At 35.0% G+C, this 25,420-nt stretch overlaps 1 protein-coding gene across 2 annotated transcripts; it reads right to left on the bottom strand.

Annotated features, from left to right (window-relative positions):
* Window positions 1–1,868: 1,868 nt before the first annotated feature.
* Window positions 1,869–9,154, bottom strand: LOC145567539 (protein CHUP1, chloroplastic-like). Of its 2 annotated transcripts, none has more exons than XM_081626839.1 (10): window positions 8,852–9,154; window positions 6,732–7,019; window positions 6,464–6,528; window positions 5,605–6,345; window positions 3,784–5,142; window positions 3,545–3,676; window positions 2,911–3,092; window positions 2,633–2,744; window positions 2,330–2,473; window positions 1,869–2,173 (listed from the first exon to the last, which is right to left on the bottom strand). In XM_081626839.1, exons 2-10 carry the CDS (start codon window positions 6,838–6,840, stop codon window positions 2,075–2,077), a joined length of 2,943 nt encoding a protein of 980 aa, XP_081482965.1. In that variant the 5' UTR covers window positions 6,841–7,019; window positions 8,852–9,154; the 3' UTR covers window positions 1,869–2,074. The 2 variants fall into 2 exon arrangements, with proteins under 2 accessions (XP_081482965.1, XP_081482966.1); XM_081626840.1 differs by having other exon boundaries at window positions 8,858–9,154.
* Window positions 9,155–25,420: the final 16,266 nt, after the last annotated feature.

Below are 25,420 nucleotides of genomic sequence, written 5' to 3'. Positions count from 1 at the left end.
TTGTTTTTATTTTAGTTTTACGAAATTTAATTTAAATAATAAATTACATTATTCATTCTAATGATAATTAAGGGGTGAATTAAGTACTCGTAATAATATTACCTGCCATTGTCGATTTGTTGTAAAGAAAAAAAAAAGTTTAAAAAGGAAAGAAATGAGTATATTCGGTTGTTCAATTCGGCGGTCATTTATTTGTGTTTAGATTTTTTTTTTTTTTTTAAAAAAAAAATTAAAATCAATCCGAATCGATTTTTGTAAACCTGAAATTGAACATACTCTTGTCAAAAAAAAAAAAAAAAAAAAAAAAAATTGAACATACTCGAATTTTTTAAACTATTAATGACTTGTACCCGTTGTCAAGCCAATTCGTTTGGGTAATAAAATGGTTTCTAATTTTGTAACCATTTAAATGTTTGCACACAATGTAGAAAATGAAAAACTAAAGGGAGAAGTATAACTGTATAATGTAGAAAAATCCTAATTGTTATTATTTTAAGTATAATTATTAGGGTAATGTGGTTTTAAAAAAAAAATAGGGTAATGTTAAATATAGCCCTCAGGGCTTTAAATAAACATTTAATACATTTTCTAATTTGGTACTACCTCCGTTTTTTTTAGTTGACACGTTTTGATTTTTTGTACAATTGACACAACCTACTTTGACTTCATTTTGAGATTTAATGTTAATGTTAAATAAACACATAATCATTTGAGGTCTTGTTAGATTCATCTCAATGTTTAGTTTTAAATATTATAATTTCATAATTTTTGCTAATACATAACTAAAGATATTTTACATTTAAAAGTATGTATTGGCAAACGTACCTAAATGAAATATGTCAACTAATAAAAAGCAGAAGAAGTATTAATTTAAGATTGCATGACAAAATCACATGCAAATCAATGTAATTAATGTTGTATTTTCGCTTGTATTTTCTATTTTTAGTTTCTTTATAGCATTTTCTAGTTATAGTGATTGTAAGTTTGTAACTATAAGGATTTTTTTTTTTTTTTCCTTTTAGAGGATAAGGAATATAATTAATAATAAGTCATACGGCATCTACAACAATTATCAAGATCCATAAACACACAATATTCACATAATTAACACAACTTTCATAGTCAAAACAATATAAGCATATTCGAACACATCTCATCTCCACCGCTTCAAGCTTGATGCGAAAAGTGTCATTCAATATCTTTGCATCTTTCCAAGTGGAGATTAATTGGGGCAGCCTCTCAAAATGGATCCTTAATTTGCTAGAATTATATTTCTTAAACAAAAGTTAATCACGTAAACAAGAACACTAAACGTTTACTTGAGTGGAGCTCTAGCCATGTTCATCATGCAAGTCATGAAATCAAGTAGGTTAGATAATAGAATCGAGATTAAACCTAACAATGTTCAACCTACAAGTTCTTTACATTACTAGCTTTAATTTAAACTTTCATATCTTTCCTTCAAGAGTCCAGGCTCATTTGTGAACTTGCATCTCATAGTTATCATTGTTGGTGACTAGACGTTGAAACTTAGCTGCACTTCCTCCCAGCAAATGACAAGAAGAGAAAGGTAAGTTGGTTCAAGGACTTCAAGCTTCTCGAACCTGAAATAAGTCCAGGATATTCAGGTAGCACAGTGCAATCAGGCTGCCTTCAGGTATTTGAGATGGCAGCTGAGTTTCGTCAAAGCTATGCCAATAGAATCTAAAAGAGACAATTTAAGTTCAGGACTGTTTTCGGTACAACAGTTGACAGTCCACACCATAAAGTTTTCATTAGGCTTTAAAAGCAGCTGATAGCCAGTGACACAGTTCACCTCGTCTCAATTCATTCATGCCAAAGCAATTAGGTAGCATAAGCAGGAGGAGTAGTAGGAGCAAAACAAGGATCAAGATTATTAGGAATGAACTTATGAACCTCTTGCTTGTACAAGTACATTTTTTTCCTTTTGACCTCAAAAAACTTAACGTTGTATAAAATTGCTAATATATTCCTGAAGTTTATAAATAATGGTAAGATGTACAAGATAACTGTAAATAAATATTCTGTTCAAGGAGTAACATTAGAGCACCACTCAGATTTCCAGCTTACTATCTTCGTTCGTTTGTGTGTTAGCGCGATTTCTTAAATCTTCAAATGCTTTCATGCTTTCAGCATCAAAACCTCCAGCAAACTACAGCAAGGAAAATCAAAGTAAGATTGGTTAAAAGACATTTCTTGAGTATTATTGTAATGGGACCTTCAGCTAGAACGATCTCAATGATACTCAGCAGCTACAATATTTAGCAATAAGGTCACACCAGTAAGTTAATGCAGAACAGGAACATACTTGGTGTACACGGAAAGCAAACCGAATGCCTTGTAAGAGTATGAATTCTCTGTTTGGTTCCTTTTCCGGACCACTGAGTGTATCAAGTTCTGTTGCCACACGCTTCATGTACTTCTTTGCTAATTGTACTGATGATAGCTTGATCTGAATGCAGATACCGATATTTAATAATAAAAAACCTCAATCATGTAGATTTTTTCAATATTAAACTTGAAAAATATGAAAATCAACCAAATAATCTTCTTAATATAATATTAACAGTAACAAATGTGAAAGTTCAGTTTCTAGTCATGAAATTGTTACCTTGCCAACAATTCCTGAGTCCATCAACCAATTCACTGGAATTCCGAACTCTTTATATCTTGAAATAGCCATGTCACGTGTGCGCAACAATGCATACACGCTTTGTTCAACCCTGGATGAAGAAATTCCATGAATGAGGTCCAAGTAAGCTACTAAAGCTGAGTGCAAAATTCATTCCAATATATAGGATTTATACAACATTTTAGATGAACTCGGCAACATTATGCTCTGCTTTATTTGCAATTTGACTAGAGAAAGGTTATAGTACTAGTACTTACTTTTCAAGTAATGAGTACATTTTTTTGAGAGCCTTGTCACATGGAATGGTGGGGTCATCTTCATAAGATGAAACACGCTTCTCCAACTTTGCCAGATCTTGATATTCGAAAGCAGCCTCTCTTAAAGCATCAGCTTTACCCTCAGGCCAATCAAAGTGCTTGAGAACTGCCCTCTCATCAACCTAAACCCAACATAAGTAAAACTAAGACTTAAAAACATTTATAGCCATAACAAAAATTAAAACAGGGTAACTGGTTGTGGTTAAACAAATTGCAATATGCTTTCATTTTGTATGGTCAAGTGAAGAACAGCTTATATGACTTTATATGACTTCAGAAGATCGAGATAGGGACTAAGTCAAGTTAGGTTGCAATAGGAATTATGCCAAGAGATTACAAGAAACTCATTATCCATAGATGAGTAGGTTAGTTTTCTTATTCACAATATTACATAAACAAAAGACATATTTCTGAATCACAGCACATTTATATGGAAGCTCATTTAGCCACTGCAAGAGCAGCAATATAATATACTTTGATTATTTAGAACATACGTACTGTCATACAGAACTTGTACTAGTATTGAAACTAGGAGGTCAAGCATATAAAATAAAAGAAATAACCATGGACATACCAAGAAGGAAAGTTCTTCATCTAGCCAATTCACAAATGCAGCCAGATCTTCAATGTCAACAAAAGAAGCAGCTCGGACTTCAGATGCTAATGACTGAACAAAATCACCTTGAGTTTCAACATCAGCTTTTACCTGGTTACATCAAAATGAAACACAATTTTATCAGTCAAGAAACCATGAAGACTATCCAAACACAAAACAAAGAAAATGACAACTATTAGAAAAACAATAAGGCGTACTGCTAAGAGGAAGGTGGATTTGTTCGCAATTTCACCAATCATATTGCTCCTTGCATCAGCTGTAGTAGAAGTAGTTGATATCAGACTTGTTGTATCTCTCTTTGCCTCTCTTTTCATCAAGCTCTGATAAAATTCAACAACTTCAGGAGCACGGTGAACCTTGTCATCATTTCCAGTCCCTCTTGCTAAGCCGCCTGGGGGTGGAGGGGGAGGTGGAGGTGCACCAGGAGCACGGGGTGGCGGTGGGGGTGGTGGTGGGCCTCTTGATGGTACTCCACTGGACACATTAACATTTCCACTTGAAGCGTTGCTTCCAGATGATTTTGGTGGGGGGCGTGGTACCCTCGGAGGCCTTTTCTCAATCTCTGCAAGTTTCATTTTGCTCACCACTGAAGAATCAGCCATTTTACTATCACCAGATTGATCACCTGTATTGCTAGGAACCTGTACCTTTTCCTTTATCTGAGTAAGTTTTGGAGGCAAAGCTGCAGATTTGTTAATCGCCTTAAACTCAGGCTTCAAACCTGACTTATCACCAAACTTTTCAGCTCTTGCTAGCTCTGCTTTTTCCTTGAGCTGTTTTTCTCTCTCCAATGCCAGTTTATGCCTGTCTTTGTATACAGGATACTTTTCATCAATGCCTCCGTCGACAGATTTTGACATCAGCTGAAATGAAGCTGCAACAGAATTCAATGAATCATTTGAAGGAACCCGGGTGTTAATGCGGGGGAGATCTGGAGTTTCAGATCCATCCATGTCCTGTTCTGCCTTCCCAAATGAGGTTATTGCAACGCTGTCACTTGCATTTCTTAGCATCAAGGATTCCAGTGGCCCCCTTTGCTTCTGACTCATGCTAGCCCTGCTCCTAGGTGAGCCTCCTGAGAAAGACCTAGCTGGTGATGAAAGTGCACTTGAATCATCTTTGCTTTTACCCCATCTCTTTAGCTTTTGTATAATGCTTGGTCTCCTACTTAAACTACTGTATTTACTCGTGGAACTGTCAATCGAAGCATTATCAAAATCTTCACTTCCAGGAGAAGATGGTTGAGAGAAGTTGCTTTCAAGATCAGTGTCCCCTTGGCCACGTTCTGAGCCGGCATATTCTAACAAGAGCTGTTTGGCCTTCTCTTGAGATTTAGGGCTTAAGTTCTTGCTAAGCTCACGAGCAGACATCTTTCCAGCTGGCGTCTGGTAGTTTCGAAGTTCATGTCTCAAGCACGCATTCACCCAACGTAAGTAGACCAACTCTTCAACTTCACTGAACCGGTTCATCTGAAGTCCCTCAACCTGCTTTTGCAAATCTTCATTTGCATGCTTTAAGTCATTGACCTCCTCTCTAACCTTTGCAACCATTTCAGTCTGCAGAAGCACAGAACCAGTGTAAGTACAAGAAAGTTTGATAATTGATAGCAATAACACATGGAACTTCATTTTTCATTTACACAAACTTAACTGTAGAACAGTATGTATACTGAAGTTAACTATATCTAGTGACTAAATCAAGTTCATTTTCACAATAACTGAACACAAAACAAAATAAATAACAATAACTCTCTGCACTGTAGTTCCTTCACCACCACAAACCCCATTTAGTCTCATGCACAATATACACTTAGTTTACTGGAAAATACCAAGTGTTCTCTTGCCGATCCAGGAGTGATAAAAAGGCAGAGCCTATTTTTACGTATACAAAAAGTCTCAATGCAACCAAGTAAAAACTATCATCTACAATGAAACAATAGATAAAGATATGTTAAAAAAAAATTAATAGCATTCTTTTTAGGGAGCTGAGCAGATTGAAAAAGATTTTAAACTCCTGACCTCTGTCATGTCGGAAAGTACAGCTGCTTTGGCTTCGGCAGCATCTAATTTAATCAACAAGTCCCTCTTTTCATGCTGAAGCTCAATGTTTTTTCTCTTAAGCTCTGCTAAATCGGCCTCCAATTGTTTAACAGCTTTAGATTTCTTTTCAACTTCAGAATCCCTCTTGTAGGCCTCTTCCTCCTTAGACTGTAATCCACTGACTTGCTGTTTAAGGAGCAAAAGTTGGCCCTTCGTCTGATTAGCTTCTAGCTGAATTTGCCTCTGCAACTCCTTAATTTTCTTCCTTGCCAAGTCCAGATCCTTCCTAGCAGAAGCTCCTAGCTCAACCTCTTCTTGAAGTTTTTTTCTTTCTGCTTGCAGAGAGTTAATGTTAACCTTCAGCATATCAATCTCAACGGTCTTGATCTTGAGTTGCCGTTGGAGCTCCATTATATCAGACTCTTGCTCTTTTAAACCATAATATTCCAGCAGTTCCCCTTCTAGTCGTACTTCTCTTTCCTCTAGTTCCTGTACAAGAGTGCGCAACCGTTCTAGTTCACTTGCATTGTTTGCCATCTCTTCTTCATAAACTCGCTGACGATCAGCCTTTGCACCTTTCTCAGCATCTGGTACAGGAAAGTCCATCTGCCCTGATAAAAGCTCTTCGAATTCATCCTCTCCAATGTCAAATGTATCAACAATGGGAGGGTTTATCTCCCCGCTTATTAGTTTAACCTCTTCTTTTTCTTCTTCTTGCTCCTGCACAATAAAATTGAGGACTCAGTAATTCATCTAGCAATGCTTCATCATTAATACATACACTGATACAGCAGAGCCACCTTGATAGTAAAGAATCTAATCAAGATTGCAATATTACCTTCTCATTGCTGCTGATATTTGCGTAATCAAGATTTTCCTTTTCTTGCACCTCTTGATCATTTACTGTATTACAAATTTGCAAATGAATAATGGCACAAGTCAGATCTGATAGAAACTTCAGTAAAAGTGTCAACTCTAGTTGGATACAGTTTGTATCATTAGCTAATGAAATTTAATTTGAAGATAGCTTCGTCTCATAAGACATAGATTGACAAAGACTGATACAAAATTAACTAAGGCAAATAAATTCTTATATCAACAAATACCTTTACGTTTAACTGAGGACTTTGATGACTTTGGACCTCTGACATTAACCTGCCTAACAGTGTAGGCTGCGATAGAAGCACCAACCAACAGGCCTAACCTGACTATCATGTAGATATAATTTTTTTGCAGGAATCATGTAGATATAATTGGAAGGAAATTAATAATCTTCCAATGAACTGGTAAAGCAAAGAGCCAGTCACAGTCAAACCCATCATCCATCTTCCCTTAATCCCATAACTGAAAGCTAACCCATATGTAGCGCAAACAAGGGGCCTCAAATGCCAAATCTGCAACAAAAAAATGCAACAATATGCTATCATTTTTAACTTTGATGTAAGTGCAGATTCAGACAGTAGCAAATTTAGGAATTCGGAAACATATGAGTAACAATACATGTTCAAATTGATTAATGACATACCAACTGTATACATAAGGAATAGGTGAAGACGTGAAGAAGAATTTATAGCATTAAATAGATGAAGACGACTCTACTTCGTTACACAATCTTTCCAAACAGATTATGTACCAAACTTCATCTTCTAAGCTAATTTCATAGCAATTCTTTAAACCTCCTTAAATCCATTAACAAATAACAATTCAGTTCATCACCATTTAATCGAATGCAGTCGAACATACAATTGAACGTTTTACTCCCCTCAAATACATTAGCTCCTTTGTAAGATGGTAATATCCTCATTCCAATATACAAAAGTAATACAATATGTAAAGGATAATGATCCCTTGATTTATTCCTTAATTTACTCTTTAGGTTGATGGTCAAAGATATCCCTTATTCTTAGTTAATGTACCTAGACAAGTACTCTAATGTGTCTAGTCGTATTATATTGCATACTTATTAAGTATATATACTCATGGAATTACATCAATATAATTAAGCTTTCCAATATTCTCTTTCTCGTAACTCTATCATGGTATCATGAGCTTTTGATCCATCTTTTCTTGCTTCCGCTACTACCATGGTTACACTATCAAAACCCTTTGCCGACGCCGACAAATGATGGTGACCATATCAAACTTCCTTCCCGGAAAGCTTCAAACCAAAATCACACTTCGCTCAACTCTTTTGACACCCCGTATTTTGTATACCAAGAGATGTCAATTATCAATTTTTTTTTTCTCCAAACCCCTTCCGGAGAAACAATCCCTTTTCGGCATCCCGTAGTTTACCTACCAAGTGTTGCCAAACATGAAATTCTTTTTCCAAAATCATTATGGAGAAACATAACATTCTTTCCGTTCTAAACCACCATCAACACCATCATATTTTTTTCTATCTCGCCTTCAATAGTTATGAAGGAAACCCAATATTTTTATTCTTCTCCCATATGTTGCAAGCACATGCTAGCAAAAAAAAAAAAAAAAAAAAAAAAAAAAAAAAAAAAAAAAAAAAACTACTTCTAATACTCTCCTCTCTCCAAACCCTCCCGGAGAATCACAATGCGATGCAACCCTTCTCACATCACCTACACTTCACTTCCTAACAAGATTTGCGAATTATAATCAAGATCGGCCTCTCATTCTGGACGTCCATCTTGCGGGGGCGTGTAAAGGATAATGATCCCTTGATTTATTCCTTAATTTACTCTTTAGGTTGATGGTCAAAGATATCCCTTATTCTTAGTTAATGTACCTAGACAAGTACTCTAATGTGTCTAGTCGTATTATATTGCATACTTATGTAGTATATATACTCATGGAATTACATCAATATAATTAAGCTTTCCAACATTCTCTTTCTCATAACCTTTCTCATAACTCTATCACAATATACATACATACAGTTAAAATTGTATAGTACATGACATTGCTTATTTGCTCTAATAGTCTGATACCACCTTCCAATGCCTACTAAAATTAATTCACATCATTTCAGCAAATATAACATTTAACCAACATTTCACCAAAATCTACACATACCCGCTTGCATATAAACAAATTAAAAACAAACAAAATACAAAAAGAAGATAAAAAACAAAAGGGTATTTCAAAATTCAAAAACCCATCAAAAATATTGACACAAATACAACTAAAGTAATGCTTAACATCATAATATATTTATTGAAATAAGAGGAAATAAAAAATAAAAAAAAAATAGTACCTTAACCTTTAAAGAGAGAAAGAACCCAAGAAGGAATAAGAATTAGTGGAAGAAAGGAGAGGTTGCAAGTGCCTAGAGTGACAGCGGTTGTCACGGCTGCGCCGTCGCACAAAAGGGTTGTGGTTTGAAGTTTGGTGGATGTTTGAAATGTGTTTGAATGCCTTGAAAGTCGTGAATGAAATTTGATCTAAAAAACATAAAAAATGTAAAGTTTGTCTTATTGAAGTGTAACAAGATGAGATAAGACATCTTTGTGAGGTTCATACACACCCTTGATTTGTGGCAATAAGCAAACCATATCTTATATTTTCCTTTTCTTTCTAGTAATTTTGGTCATCTACTCAACAAGAAGAATTATATGAGTAGAGTTTTAATGTGTGGAGCCAATAATTAAAGTTCTGATATTGACTAAAATATTCATGAACCACGAATTGAACTCAACAATTGACTTGTTTTTCCTTTTTTTTTTTTTTCTTTTTTTTTAATGAATTGGATTGTTATCTAAAGGTAAGGAGAACTCTTTCCCTCAATAATGCTCCCAAAAATTGTAATTCCATAAATGCAGCCATTCTTTTAAAAATTCCCATTATATTGTCCACGTCATCATCTAAGCATTAATTCGATTTTTGTTCATCCGGTTCAACCCAAAATCGCCATTTCAATCAGCGGTTTCCAAATGCGCAGAATCGCTAACTGAAGTAGCGGTTTTCCATTTTACGTAAATAAAAATTAAAAAAAAATAATAAAAAAAAATTGAAATAAGCTATCAAATCTATTATATTCAAGGGACAATTTCAGAAGAGCATACTGAAATCAAGCTACATGATTGATAATACTCCAAATTAAATCAAACTAAAATAAAACTAAAAAAAAAAAAAGTAAATTTGAGCTTTGATTGATAATACTCTAAATTAAATCAAACTAAAACAAAAAAAATCAAATCTTATTTTTGTTAGATCTTACAAACTGTAATTATAAAAAAATCACATTATACAGTATTAACCTAGTGGCGGAAAATCTTGTGACGATGAGGCAGCGGTCAGCTACGGTGGTGATGGCCGCGATGGCACAACGATGGTGGTGGTGACGACATTACTTGGCCCATCAGGACCGTTCCTGACATTTTATGGGCCCTAGGCAAAATCATAAATAAGGGCCCTTAGAAAAAAAAAAGCAATCTCTAGTACAATATATACAATATACTGCATACTCCATATTACTCCGTATTACACTTAGCTATTAATCTAGACATAGTTTTGTGTACTACGGAGTAAATAAGAACAATGTTTCATTGTAACTATGATATATTGCTATACTACGTAGTATATTTTAAGAGTATGAACAATTGAAATATTTTTTAATTACATAGATTTAAAATAAAGTTGAATACTTGATCATAAGTTTGTTAATTTAAAAGTTAAAACTACAGTATCTAAATTAAACACTAATTCCCAATAATTATCCATGGATAAAAACAAAGAAAGGAGAGAGAAACTTTATCTGAATTTGAAAGAGAATAAACACAATTAGTGGACACAAATACAGGCAAACAACTCAATGAGATGATTAAATAAATGATTTTGTTATTTTCATTCATAATAGGATAATTAAAATGTACGAGTATAATTGAAGCTAATGACTGGTGTAGTCTTTTACGAGTAATAGTTTTTAACAATATTTTAAGTGCTTATAACATTCCCATAATTTCATTTACATTATCAAAATATTTGGGGAAATGATAAGAGTGAAAGGCAAGACCCATTAATTTACTTGGTGGGAAATGAAGTTTTTTACTTGTATTTAATGCTGAGAGAATTGGATATAGTGGGAATTGCAACAATTTTGAAGTGAAGCGAACGGCGAAGGATTAAAGAGTGTTGTCTTTTTTTTTTTAATTTATTTATTATAATTTTATGAAAGCTGAGGTAATATATTATTTTGGGCCCCCATTGGCCATGGGCCCTAGGCCATGGCACTCCCCGCCTACCCTCAGGGCTGGGGCTGTGGGCCATAGCAGTGATTAAAATTTTAGGGTTGAGAGAGAGAAATGCAAGATAATCAATTTCCCAAACTTAAATTATCTATGCCCAAATTGATTCAAAAACCCACCAACCTACAGGTTGTGAGATAATGAAATTGAAAGATAAAGTTTGAGTCAGATAAAGTGTGAGCAAAGGATTAGCAATGGAGAATGATCGAACTTTGGTTTGAACGCCAGGAGAGAGAAAGGGACGTTGGGCCTTTTTCTTTTTCTTTTTTTTTTTTTAATTTTATTTTAATAAATGTACTGGCATATTTATTATAAGGTGGAAACCGCTACTTGTAGCGGCTTTCCTATCTAACTCGCTATTTGAAGTAGCGGCCTTGTGATAAAATCGAACAAAAAAATATACGCTGAAGTAGACAGTATATTTGGAATTGATAAAAAAAAAGTGGTTGTATTTATGGAATTGCAATTTTTTTGAGCATTATTAAGGGAAAGCACTCAAGTAAGGATCCTATTAATTTGTCTTTCTTTGAGGTGAACTAAAAAAAAGTTTAGGAAAATTTAACAAGAAGGACAGTTTTGCAATGACTACAATAAAATTGTAGTCATTATAAAAACAAAATCTACACCATAGATTATCATTATGTGAATTAGGACCGTTGATTTAAGTTGACCATAATAATATCAAAAAATAAATTTCCTTTCGATGAGTTTTTGAAATTATGTAATTTTATTTTAATGTAAAAGTCAAATATATAAATGGACAAGATTAATCTTTAATATTTAAATGGTTGAGATTAAAAGTAGTTACAATGGCTACAATTTTAGTATAGCTATTGAAAAGTATTCCTTAACAAGAATAATCCAACCTTTCCTCCATTCTTCCAAAACAATCCCACCTTTAGATTATTCCTGATAACAAGCCTATGTGACCGGTTACCTGGATATCAGGTAGGGGTTTTTTTTTCCTTTTTTTTCCCTCTTTATTCTCTCCTCCAATCTCCTTAGTCCTTACTGACATCAATGGATGCTAGCCCCAACCATAACAATGGCTTCCCCTCTCTCTCCTCCTCCTCCCTCAATGCCTTTCCACCAACAAACACAACCACACCCATCTTCTTCTTCCCTCGAACCCACATTCACAATCAACCCCCTTTCCAACTTTTCCTCCGACCACCAAAAGATACTACAACCCACCCCCGTCGCCACCCTATTTGGCCTGAAACCACCTCAAAACCCCAACTAATTGCAATACTAATGATAGTAATGAAACCCAAACCCCTACAATTTGAAAATCTTTATATGAATTGAAAGTGAAAAATCCTAAATTGATTTCTGGTTTTGTTTTAGAATTCGATTTTTTTTCTTCTTTGAACAAAGTGGGTGATTGTTTGCTGGAGTAGTTTCATTATTGTTGTTTGTGTTAATTGGGAAGATGATGTTAGTGATTTGTTGTTGGTTCGTGGTGCAAAGAAACGTGGTTGTGGGTTGGTGGTGCAAGGGAGTGGGGCTAGTACTCTAGTAGTGGCGATACTCCGTGCTCATGGTAATGGTCGGTGAAGGATTTAGCCGATTTGGTGAGGTGGTGTTGGGTGGGGGTGGGTTTTTTTCCTACCTAGGTGGTGGAAGTAGGGCGTGGTGGATGGTGTTAATGGTGACCATGGAAGTGGTGGTGGTAGATGGGGTTTACAGTGGCCATGAAAGGGGAGAAAGATGGGAGCAGGAAGGAGATGAGGGAGAAAGAAGAAAGCAATTTTTTTTTTAGAATTAAAAGATTAAAATCAAAAATCAAAATTTAGCCAATAATAAAGTGACACGTGGATTGGCAACTGGTTGTACGGGTAAGGTGACCTGCAAGGGTTGTTATGAGAAAATGGGTAGCAAAGGTTGGATTATTCCAAGTGGGATTGTTTTGAGAGAACGGAGGAAAAGTTGGATTATTCTTGTTAAATTTTTTAAAAGTTTATAAGAACATAAAAGAGTATAGTCTTAACGATAGTATGTAGGAATGTAGCTCAATAATTCATAAACTCACACTAATCTGAAAATATAAGAGAGAAAAGGTGAGTGTTTTTATGGTATTACATGTTTTATGGAAGGTTGATTAAGATGAGGGCGACATTCGACTGATTGGTGCAAACTAGGGTGTTTTAGGAGGGAAGATTTTTGTGGCATTATAGGTTAAAAGGTTTGGTGCTAGTAATATTGTTGAGAAAAATTGCAAGTGAACTTCACATGAGTATGTAAACTAGTACAATAAATGTAAACTAGTGCAATCATGTTAAATATTTTAATAAGAAAATTTGCCTATAAAAATTAAAAAGGCAAGTTCACCACTGTGAATAACACAAGCAAAATTACCGGAGCAATACTACTACCATTTCTTTCTTTTACTCCAAATCAAAACTTTCTATCGGTAAAACTTTAACACGTCATCAGCACAGTTTTTTAGTCAGGTATATTTATACTCCCTCCGTGTTTTTTTAAGTGACACACTTTTCTTAAATAACCGTTTTTTTTTAAGTGACACACTTCCTCTTTTAGAAATTCCTTACATTTTAATAATATATCTTCACCCCACTATCTCTTATTTTATCATTTCTCACTCCTTTCATGGTCCCCACTTCCTCTCACATTCTTTTACTTTATCATTTCCCACTCCTCCAACCTACCCCACTAACATCTTATTTTATTAAAGTCAATAAAATCTCCTAAAACTACGTATCGGTCAAAGTGTGTCACTTAAAAAAACTCGGAGGGAGTACCTACTTCTAAAAATTTATAACAAATAATATGAATTCATTACTATCCTCCTTTGTTTTATTCATGTTGGTATTTTGCTTGGGCCTTTTTATACTTATTATTTTTCTTTCTTTTACGTATTTTTTGTATTTCTTTCCATTTTTGAACCCATGATCTTTTATAGATATTAGGGCTCTTGGACCAGTATGTCTTGCATTCCCAGTGTGATAACCTTTTACAATTATAAATATTTATATTTGGAGCGTAATTTTTGCCAGTACATTAGATTATTATATGATATTTTTACAGTTGCACAGAAAAATAACAGATAAACCTACCTCTATAAAAGGCAGATTTTCCCCCGATTTCACCACAAATCCCTTATCCCTTCCCACTTTTTATTTAAAAATCACCCAAAATTTTTCACCTCTTCTTCTCCGATATGTTCCCCGACGACGGCAACCAAAACACCCACACCTTCACTTTTGAGGAAGATTTAAGAAAGATAAAACAATATTTCCTTCTAATTACGGCGTTTGTAGTTTTATTAGTAGCAATATTGATTTTTGTTATTATGTACAAGTAAAACTCACTTATTTTGTCGTTTTAGTAGATTAAAAGATTGTTTTTGTTGTATAATGAGGTTTTGTTGCTATAAATCATCATTGTATAAAATCACCGTCATAATTTTATAATTATTGTTACTACTGTTATTGTTGTCGTTTTGCTGTTTTTGCAACTAATAACAAGATTTATTCTTGCCTAATCATATAATTACGTACTCACAATATTAAACCAAGGGGGAGGAAAGAAATATATTATTTATGGCTTATTATTGTTAAATTTAATTGTCATGTGTTTTATTAACCTAACTATAAATATGAAAGAATTAAACATATGTGTTGTACATATGATTTATTATTATAAATTAATTATCACATAATTTATTGTAGCTAAAATGGAAGACCTTATGAAAAGACAGTTCGACATCTTAGATTTATCTAGGAAGAAAATTCTGGAATGGAAAGTAGATGCAATGATGAATTTGAAAGCTCAAGCCTTGAAGCACACTGTTAAAGAAAATAAAATTCCCTCTGATCAAACAACTTATATTACCACTTCTGCAATGACGGATGTAAAACCTGTAACTGAACAAGATAAGGCAAAAGTCTTAGTGTTATTAAGGCATCATTTACATGAAGGCCTTAAAACCGAGTACATGATGGTTGAAGATTTCAAAGATTTGGACACCAAAAAAGGGTGCTCCTTCTTAAGGAATTATTTGACTAGACAAATTTACTGTTCCAGGATTTCAAATCTGTAATTGATTACAATTCATCCATACATGAGATAGTATCTATATTGAGGTATATTATAAGCTCAATTCCGATGATTAATGAGGAAGTTATAGCCAAAATACAAAATTGGGCTTGAAATGGTTTTATATGGCCCAATGATCTAGTGGAGGGCCCATTAATTAATATTCCTAAAGTTACTAGGATTGATTTTAATCTTCTAGAATAATATAGAAGGTTATTTTAAGTTCTAGTGGAATTAGGATTAATAATTATGTTTTTGGAAAATAAAGAATTCTATTTGGATTAAAACAAGTGTTTCAAAGAGATTAAATCTAATTTAAAAAGATAAGTACTGTAGGGAATATTTCAAGCATTACGATAACCCCAAACTTGAACCCCACTGTGATCATACACTAAAGTACGGTGGCGTTCCAAAGGGAAAGAAAAAGAGCAAAAAGAGTCGCCAACAAGTTTTAGGAACTTGTAAACCCAAAAGACAATCCAAAAGGACCATCAACTACTCCATAAGGTCTTGAACCAAATAGGGTCCGGGGATGAGGGTACGAATCCAATCTACAAAAGAAAGGACCCGCCCTATAAAATAGGCCTCTACTTTGTTCTGCTCGTATTCATGTGCGCTTTTCGAATAACATACAAACATTATATTGAACCTACCCTGTTTATCTATGTTGGTTGAATATTAATGCACAAATAATACTATTATTGGCGATCACTTGAATTAAAATCACATTAGCCTAAACCAAATTAATAATTATCTTATTAAGCGTGATTTCAAGTACCAATTCCCTTTAACAATCATAAAAGGTATGATCAAGCAATAACAATATAATAAAACAAGCAACATAATAAATAAATCAATAACAATCATAATGATGATAATAGCATGATAAGGCATAATAAAGCTTAATAATAGCAAGATCCTAGGCATGATACTAACAAGATTAATAACAAACCCTAGCATGTCACTAAACAATAAAGATCAAAGCTTTAAACCTAACATGGTACTAACATGATATTAGAAAGCATAAAGGCATTCTAAACATGATACTAGAAAGCATAAAATAACATCCTAACATGATACTAGGAAGCATAAAATAACATCCTAACATGATACTAGGAATATTAAACAATAATAAGCATGCAATCTACATTGTGAAAGAAATAGGGAGTAAGCTAATCTACTTACTTTGAAGCCTCGTACCTCTTTCTAATAACAAAATACACAAGTTAGTAAACTTCAATGAAAATAATAAACAATAATTAAAGAATTAAATTAAAATCAAATTAAATAAAGTTTAGACTAGTTTTGGACCAAACCCTCAGAAATTATCAACCTTGCACGTCTAGGGCGAAGGCAACTTCGAACTTGGCTAAGTGATTCTAAGTCTTGTGTATGCGGAATATTGTTTGTAAAAAGGTTGGTTTAGAAAGAGAGAAAGAATAAGAATTAAGCAATATTGCTTAGAGAGAGAATAGAGAGAATTAATGAAAGTTGATGAGAATTGATGAGAGTTGATTGAGAGAATTGATTGTTGATGAGAAAACGGAGGTTTGAGACCCTATTTATAAGGAAAAAGTCCGGAAAATCATAGAATTTGATAAGGAATAAAACTCCACTCTGTCGTTAACAAACCGACCTTGTCGCCAGATATTTATCCTGTCGCCAGGCGACAGAGTCTGTCGCGAGGCGACAAGCCTGTTGTTTGGCGACAGAGACAGCTTTTGCGGATTTTGTTTTTATCATATCTTTTGATCTAGAAGTCCAAATAAGTCATATAATATGTCGTTGGAAAGCTCTTGAAGTGTAATTTCAAATTCAATTGGAATCAGATTAAAATCTTTTGTAGATAAAAAGATATGGACGAAATAGTAGGACGGTGTCAGTTTTGGATAGAGTTTCGTATATCTTTCATATCTTTTTCGTTATAGCTCGGAATTAATATTATAATATATCATTGGAAAGATAATTTCAAGATCTATCCAACCATATAAAATTTGGATAAAATATATGAGGCACGAAAATAATATCTGACTATCTTTGAACATCTTTAAATCCGAATAGAATTAGGAAAGTTTTAAAAAAGGAAAGTTTATATTCAAATCAAATTCCATGATCTTATCTTTTCATAAAAGGATAATTAAGATATTTTTGAAACTTATAGAAGATTCTAATCAATCCTAATTAGTTTAGGAACAGGATTAAACCTTTGGACCCTCCTCATGATCATTGGGTCGTAGGTAAAATCCGGTTTGGGCCCAGTTTAGTATTTTGGACATAACTTCCTCATTATTCATCGGAATTGGGCTTATAATATATCGTTGGAAAGGTCTTTTAAAGCCCCATACAACTACACAATTATTGGACCCTTATCATGGACCAAAATAAACTGAATTGGATTTTTTCATAAAATAGAGTGGGTTTTCGAAAACAGAAAGAAGGATTTTAATAAAAACTAAACCGCAACACTTGACTTTTCACACTTTCACCTCATTCGATTATGGTTTGACGTGACAGGTATTCATCACTGGGTTTGGTTTTGGGGAGACACAAATGGGTGTCTACAAGTACAGACGTTAATAAATCGCATTTAATTAGATTAAGGATTCCGTACGAATTTTAGAAAATGCGTGAACCATCGCGAAACGACAGAACTAGTGCGCCACGACAAAGCTATCGCACCACGACAGAGGTAGTTTTATTCCAGATGGGATTTGGTCTTTTGTTGATCATTTTCGGGCTATTTTTCTTATAAATAGGGTCGTATTTCCCCGTTTTTATTCATGGAAAATCATCAACAATCATCTAATTATTTCTCCCTCTCTCTCAAGCTAATAGCTTATTCTTTCTCCCTCTTTCTAAGCCTTCCCCTTTTCAAATAAAATACCGCATTCACGAGACTTAGACACACCTAGCCAAGCTCGAAGTTGCCTTCGCCATAGACGTGAAAGGTTGATAATTTCTGAGGGTTTGGTCCCAAATCCCTATTGCAATTATTAATTGTTTGATTTAATATTTTCCTTGAAGTTACTAACGTGTGTATTTTGTTATAAGAAAGAGATACGAGGCAACAAAGTAAGTTGTTTTATTGCTCTATATCTTTTAAAAGCATGTTTATATTATTTTGATTTCTAGTATCATGTTAGGATGTTATTTATTGCAATCTAGTATCATGATTAGGCTGCTTCCTATTTCTTCTCTTATGTTAGTATCATATTAGGGATAAAACTTTATCTTTATTGTTTAGTGGCATGCTAGAATTTGTTATTAATCATGTTAGTATCATGCCTAGGATCTTGCTAATATTTTTATGCTTTATTGAGATTATTATGATGATTTGTTGTATCAATATTATTATGTTGCTTGATTATTATTGTTATTGCTTGATCATGCCCTCTCTTGCAGGATTAAAGGGAATTTGTACTTGTGATCACGCTTAATAAGATAATTAATAATCTTGTTTAGGCTAATATGGTTTTAATTCAAGTGATCGACAATAATAGATTTGTTTGTGCATTAATATTCAACAAACATAGATTAAACAGGTTTAGCATTAATATATTGATGGTATGTTAGTCAGAAAGCGTACATGAATATGAGAAGAATAAAGTAGAGGCCTATTTAGGGCAGGTTCAATCTCTTTTAGGTTAAATTTGTACTTTTATCCTCGAATATCCAGTCATGGTTCCAGACCACTATGGAGTTAATGATCTCATGGATCGTGAAGGGGTGTAGCCTTCACCTTGTGAACAGTTTACAAGTTCCTAAAACTTGTTGGCGACTCTTTTGCTCTAACTTCCTTCCCTTTGGACGCCACCATACTTAAGTGTATGATCACGGTGAGGCTCAAGTGTGGGATGCTTGAAATATTTCCTACAAGTATACGTGCATAATAGTACACAAAAATGTACCACTTTAGAAAAATATCAGAACTATAATTACAAATTCATAATTTGTATACAACTACCGTCTATGGGTTATTTTTAATCACATTAGCAACAAAATTAGGAAGTTCTTGTATTCTTGCATAAGGTGCAAAAATCATGATTTTACATTTATTGAGTATGAGTTAATTGTTGTACTTTTGTTATACTTAGGGCAGGGTCGTCCCGTTAAATTTCGGAGCCCTGTTCTAAACTATAAAATGGGTCCCAACGGAAAAAATTATAATACTTAAATAATATTTCAAAAATAATATCATAATAATCACACACACACACACACACACACACACACACATATATATATGTGATTATATATATATATATACACACACACACACACACAGTACGTGTGGCTAATCACATGGTGTGTCCACATTTGTTTATTAAAAAAATAACTACAGATTTTTCACCATATACCCTTGAGTTTTTTTATTTATTTACATATACCCATGAACTTATTAAAATTCATCATATACCCCCGAGTTGTTACAATATACCCTTGATGACTATTGATTGTTAACTTTATCAATCATTAGGGTTAATTATGACTCAAAACCACCCTAAATACATTCCATTACTGACAGGCTAAAGTCGTATCACCTAAACAAAGATAGTTCCTAAGTCCTCTAGCTAAAGCAGATAGGGAAGTAGGGTCGAACCATAGGGAAACAAGTCAATTTATTCCTAATTAATTAAAATAATCTAAACTATTAAGTAACCAAATTGTTGTTGTAAAAAGAATTAAACTAAGGAGATTAAGGTAGGGAGAAATCAAATAATAAAAGCTTAAGGGATAGTCTCTCCAATAAATAACAATCTAGGGTAAAACACAATAATCAATCATCAATGCATCAATTAATCAGATCATAAAGGGCTTTCACTACGTATTACAATCACATAATTAATCTACCGATATTAAATCGCATCTCTCGAATCTTGACTTAACCATTTATAAATTAAACTGCCTATTGAAACTAAGCCTAAACATCAATTCTCATCTCTTGAATCTCGAATCAATATTGCATAACTCATACAATTAAACCAGGCCTAATCTAATTACATAGCAATCAATCAATAGGAAATTAATCAAGCATTGACAATTAACAATAATAAATTACCCCTTCATATTATTTATGGATCCCCACAACCCTAGAAATAAAACTACTCACACATAATAAAAATCTAAACTAATCAAAACAATTAAGCAAAACATGATGAATCAAAGCAATTAAATTACTGAAAATAAAAGGAGAAGAAATCGTTACCAAAGTTAACGAAAATAATGAATTGTATAAAACCAAGAGTTGTAGAGAGAGAAACAAGAAAGAAGTCTAAGCTTAAAACTAAGTAAGAGAGAATTTATCTAATGAAAGAGATGATCGTATCAAAACTAAACAAAACATATTTATTTAAAGCTTAAAAATCCTAATTAGAAACTAAGTAGAAAACGACGAAACTTTTCTCCAAAACACGCACCTGGTTGGCGCCATCTCGCCCGGTCGGGCCCGCCTTTTTCTTCCATAATGCTTTTCTCGCGCCTGGTCGGGCGCGACGCTGACTCTCATTCTTCCACCTCGCCCTGTCGGGCGCGCCTCAGGGCGAGGACACATCCAATCGGGCGGTGTCTTGGGCACTACTTGGACTTTCGTTTGGGTTAATAACTCAGTCCAAACTCTAATCTCCTCTTTGGGGCTTTAATCACTCGGTCCAATGCCTCATTTCCTTCTATGTCGAGCCCTTAATCATCGGTTTGATGATTCTAACCGGCCTTGGGCTATGAAAGATGGTCAAGGCCCTCTAATGCTCGTAGTGGCTCCAATAATTCTGGGAAAATGCTCCAAATCTGCAATTTCCTATAAAACAATACCAAAACTACGAAAAACACTAGAAAACACATATTAGTAATAAAAGTAGTTCTAAAGAGCCAAAAATACTACTAATTATGACCAAGGGACGGGGGTAATTCACTATATAAAATAGACATATCAAACTCCCCCAAGCCAAATATTTTCTTGTCCCAAAGCAAAGAGCTCATCGATGAACAAATAAAACATACTTCACCCCAAATAAATCCAAACCAAGCATAACCAATTCAAGGAAAATCTAACAAGCATGCATCAAAGCCAACCAATCAAATCCATCCAATCACTCATTTCCCCTAACAATTGTCAAATAGAGCAAACCCACAAGAGCATATAGAATTCAAGACTAGTGCTCACACACTCAGCTCTCATTTATGTGGCGGATATAAAATGTATCCGATCGCTCTCCATCCTAACCCCTTTATGTGAACAATGCCCTCCCAAATCACAACACTCGTGTGTTTGAAAGACATTCACTCAACCTAAATATTCGACTCGAAATATATCAAATCATTCTTTACATTGATAAGAAACTAATTTCACATTCACACAACTCTATGCACAAAGGTTGAAAGGTGTTTAAAGCTTGTAATGTAAGGCTAGGGTAAAAGGGTAGGAAATATTTGGGAAAATGTGAGAGTAGAGCATACTTAAGGGAGCCATAATCCTAACAATCAAGAACAAGGTCAAAATAGATAATGACCATATGAACCATCTCCAACATTAATCAACCCAACTAAAGGTTCACCAAACATCCAATTCAATCAACAACTCCCAACTCTTAAAAAATCGCTCATGAGAATATAATAGTTAAGAACTTGAGCGAACTAAACAAAATTTTTGAAATAAATAATGCTTACAAATTTTTTTCCATTGAAACTCAATATTTCTTATTCTTTTAAACCCTCTTATTAGAACATTTGAACATTTTTCACTTTTTTTTTTCTTTTGCTCATCATTTTTTTTCTTTCGAAGTTCACTAATTTTTGTTTTCATTCGTTTTCTTGAACTTCTCTTTATTTTCAACATCATGCTTTATTTTTTTCAAGAAAAATTCGAATTTCAAAATCACAAAAAATAAATCACAATCAAGAGCAATTAACTTCTCAATACCACCCAAATTGTGCAAATAAATAGCACACCACAAACTCCCTTACCTCACTCACTAATAGCTCCCCCAAGCCAAGCTTGGGACTAGTAACCAATGGGAAAAAATTCGGCTTGTAATGTGGCTAATAAACAACAAAAAGTCAAGGCAACAACATGGGTAGCAAGAAGGAAACAAATGTATCTAATTTCGTCTGAAGGCCACCTAAAAGAACAACGCCTTCGTCCTCCTCAATGTGCATAATAATGAGTCATATAAACACTACTTAAAGTTGCAAACCAATACTCAAATTCATTGACATACCAGGAACTAACATACTTTCTAACCAAATTAACTAGTCAAGCACTATATTCACAAGTAGTTGGGCAAAATTGACTCATGTTAAGGCATCCAAGTAATCAAACATCAAATCATAGCTAACCTATCCACAATACTCATCATCATATACCAAGAATCAAAAGAATTTTTATGTATGTATGGGGCACAGGGAAGCATGATTTATCATTCATTGGATCGTATTTTTGTATTTTTTTCAATTTTTTCCAAAGCAATAAAATCTATACTAGAAAGCAATAAATCTATACTAAACACACCAAAATAAAAGAAAAAGAAGAGAAAGATACCTAAATCCAAAAATCTCCCCCAAGCCAAAATCAGACAATGTCTTCATTAACTCGGGAATTAGCCCAACATGGCTAATCCTCACCATCATCATCCATAACGTCATATCCTCCACCACTGCCACTTGCACCACCGGAAGAACTACCACCAAAATAATTAGGGTTAGCATGCCCCCCGGCCCCCGAAAAGGAAAATCCTAGCCATAGCCGGCGAAAGAAGAATAGTCAGTGTAAATGCCATGGGAGGTGGGATCCACATATCCCTAGGGTGGTGGCTGGTACCAGTCCAGGTAAATGGCATCGTTGGGAATAGCACCCCGACGAGCATAGTCATCGTACATCGAAAAGAGGGCCCTACCTTGATTCCTCTTAACATACCCTAGTCTCTGGTCTAGGGAGCCCACCATCCTCCTAAGGTCAACCTGGGTCTGCTTTATGCGACCTAAAGCCTGACCTATACTCTGCATGTCCCAAATAGTCTCGGGATCTTGCGTGGGGAGTGGTCTAGTGTCTCGAGGAGGGGATGGTGGCACCATCGGCTGTGGCTGTGGTGCTTGAGGTGGTGGTTGTGCTTGCCCCTGGGCATGGGTAACTAAAATATCATATGTATAGGAGTCTTGCCCAGGGGGAAAGGCAGTCAGCTCGGGGTTAGGAAGGGGGAAGATAGCCAAGGGGTTCGATCCTATCCTAACACACCATTGGGGGGTTGGTTCTACTGTAATCCAATCTAACCATTGCAAATATCACAAATTCATGAGAGTGTCCCCTCCCCCACCCCACAATTAGTGAAACCCTCACTCCTAGCTTCACTAAACCCGACCTTCTTTACCGCTATCCTAGTGGTGATGCCCCCTAGTCGGATAGGGGTCCTAATCGCGCCACCACTAGTGGTGGCATGCCTACCTAGGTGATGAATTATATATTTACCAATGTTCAATTTACCATACCCATAGATATAGTGGCCGATAATTTCTATTTCATTTATTTGTGCATTATGTGGTTCATGTCTAGCTAGAAACAAGTCCCCGAAAATGTTTGGAAGATTTTAGGGACGGGATGGTGAATAGGTCGAGCACTAGCATGTTGGGCATTTAGGGTCAGTAAACCCGTTAGAACATTGTAAATATCTACCATTTTATAATTTTCATGCCAAGCGGTAGGGGGTTAGGAATCAAGATCAAACAACTTACAAAATTCAACATAAGTCAAACTAATATTTCTATTGTTTAACCTAAAATGAAAATTTGGACCGTTTTTAGTTTGATCAACATGCAAAGAGGATAAAAATTCACAAGTTAATTCATGGTAAGTCGGATAATGCATGTCAATGAATTTCCCCATACCAATATCATTCATAAATTTCCTAACTTGCTCATATAAACCTAAAGATTCAAGAGTGGGTCGGTGTAACCACCGAGAAGGGATTACCTCACGCTCATAGAGCTTGATGAGCCGGTCTCTTTGAGTTGAGGTCGTAATCTGGATGGTTGGCCATTGTTTGAGCTGCAACTCCGGGTCATATGCTTAACTCGAACCCGAACCACATCCCCCTTGAATCCTTGCCCTCTTTGAAGCCATGTGAGAATGTGGGTCTGGAAAAAATTTGTTCAAAAGTGAACAAAATTGGTGTAGGATTGTAGAGGATGAAGAGAGGAGAAAGAATATGTAAAAATTTTTGGATTTGGGTGAGATTTGGAGAGGAGATCTTAGGAAGAAATCAGAGAAATTAAAGGTTTTAGAGAGAGAAAGTATGAAGGAAAGAGAAAATATGGAGAAAAGAAAGAAGAAAGAAGAAATAAGAAAGAAGAAGGAAGAAAAAGAAAAGGGACGGCCGTGGATAAGCATTCGTGCCTGGTCTGGCGCCCCTTCGCCCGATCGGGCGATCTAATGATTAATTGATGCTTGGGCTCGCGCCCGGTTGGGCGCCATCTCTCCCGATAGAGCGATAATTCGGCATCGATGTCGTTAAGTCTTGCGCCCGATCGGGCGCTCCTTCACTCGATCGAGCGAGAATTCCTTTAAAATACTTCTAGCCTCTCGCGCCCGATCGGGCGGGGTCTCGCCCGGTCGGGCGATTTCTTGCCCAAGTTTTTCTCTACTCTCGCGCCTGGTCGGGGGGAGTATTGTAGACACCTGATTGTGTCTCCCCAAAAACAAATCCGGTGATGAATATCTTTCACGTCATTGATTATCGAACAAGGTGAAATGTGAAAAGTCTTGTGATGCGGTCGTTTTAATAAAAAAAATACTTTTTCCTGTTTTAGAAAATATTTCTTTTCTTACTCTATTCATGGAAAATATCCAGTCTAGTTTACTTTGGTCCATAATATGGGTCCAATAATTGGTGTAGTTGGATGGGGCTCGAAAAGAGCTTTCCAACGATTTATTATAAGCCCAATTCCGATGAATAATGAGGAAGTTATAGCCAAAATAATAAATTGGGCCCAAAATGATTTTATATGGCCCAATGATAAAGTGGAGGGCCCATTAATTATCATTCCTAAGGTCATTAGGATTGACATTAATCTTCTAGAATAATCTAGGAGGTTATTTTAAATTCTAGTGGAATTAGGATTATTAATTATATCATTTAGAAATATAAGAATTTTATTTGGAATAAAACAAGTGTTTTGAAAGATTAAATCTGATTTTAAAAGATAAGTACAGATGTTAATTAATCTAATTTACTTAGATTAAGGACTCCGTACGGCCTTGAGTTAACGCGTGGACAATCGCGAAAAGACAGCTCCATCGCGCCGCAGTGGACCCTGTCGGCCGCGATGGGAGCAGTTTTACTCCGAATCGAATTCGGTCTTTTTCTGATCGTTTCGGAACTATTTTCTCTATAAATAGGGTCTTTTTCCCTGTTTTTAAATCACCAACAATCATCCTTCTATTCTCTTCTCTCTCTTAAACGATAGTGTAGAGAATATTTCAAGCATCCCACACTTGAGCCCCACTGTGATCATACACTAAAGTATGGTGGCGT

The sequence above is a fragment of the Chenopodium album genome, chromosome 11, assembly GCF_948465745.1.
Source record: "Chenopodium album chromosome 11, dcCheAlbu1.1, whole genome shotgun sequence".
Classification (NCBI taxonomy): Eukaryota; Viridiplantae; Streptophyta; class Magnoliopsida; order Caryophyllales; family Amaranthaceae; genus Chenopodium; species Chenopodium album.
Note: the sequence above shows the minus strand (reverse complement) of the source record. Positions and strands in the feature narration are given on the sequence as shown.

Excerpts from the sequence above, each read along its gene's own strand:
- LOC145567539 (XM_081626839.1), bottom strand. The coding sequence starts at position 6,840 with ATGATAGTCAGGTTAGGCCTGTTGGTTGGTGCTTCTATCGCAGCCTAC. Across the intron at positions 6,529-6,731 it reads GTCCTCAGTTAAACGTAAAG|TAAATGATCAAGAGGTGCAA; the intron begins GTATTTGTTGAT and ends TTTGTAATACAG. Across the intron at positions 3,677-3,783 it reads AATCCACCTTCCTCTTAGCA|GTAAAAGCTGATGTTGAAAC; the intron begins GTACGCCTTATT and ends TGATGTAACCAG.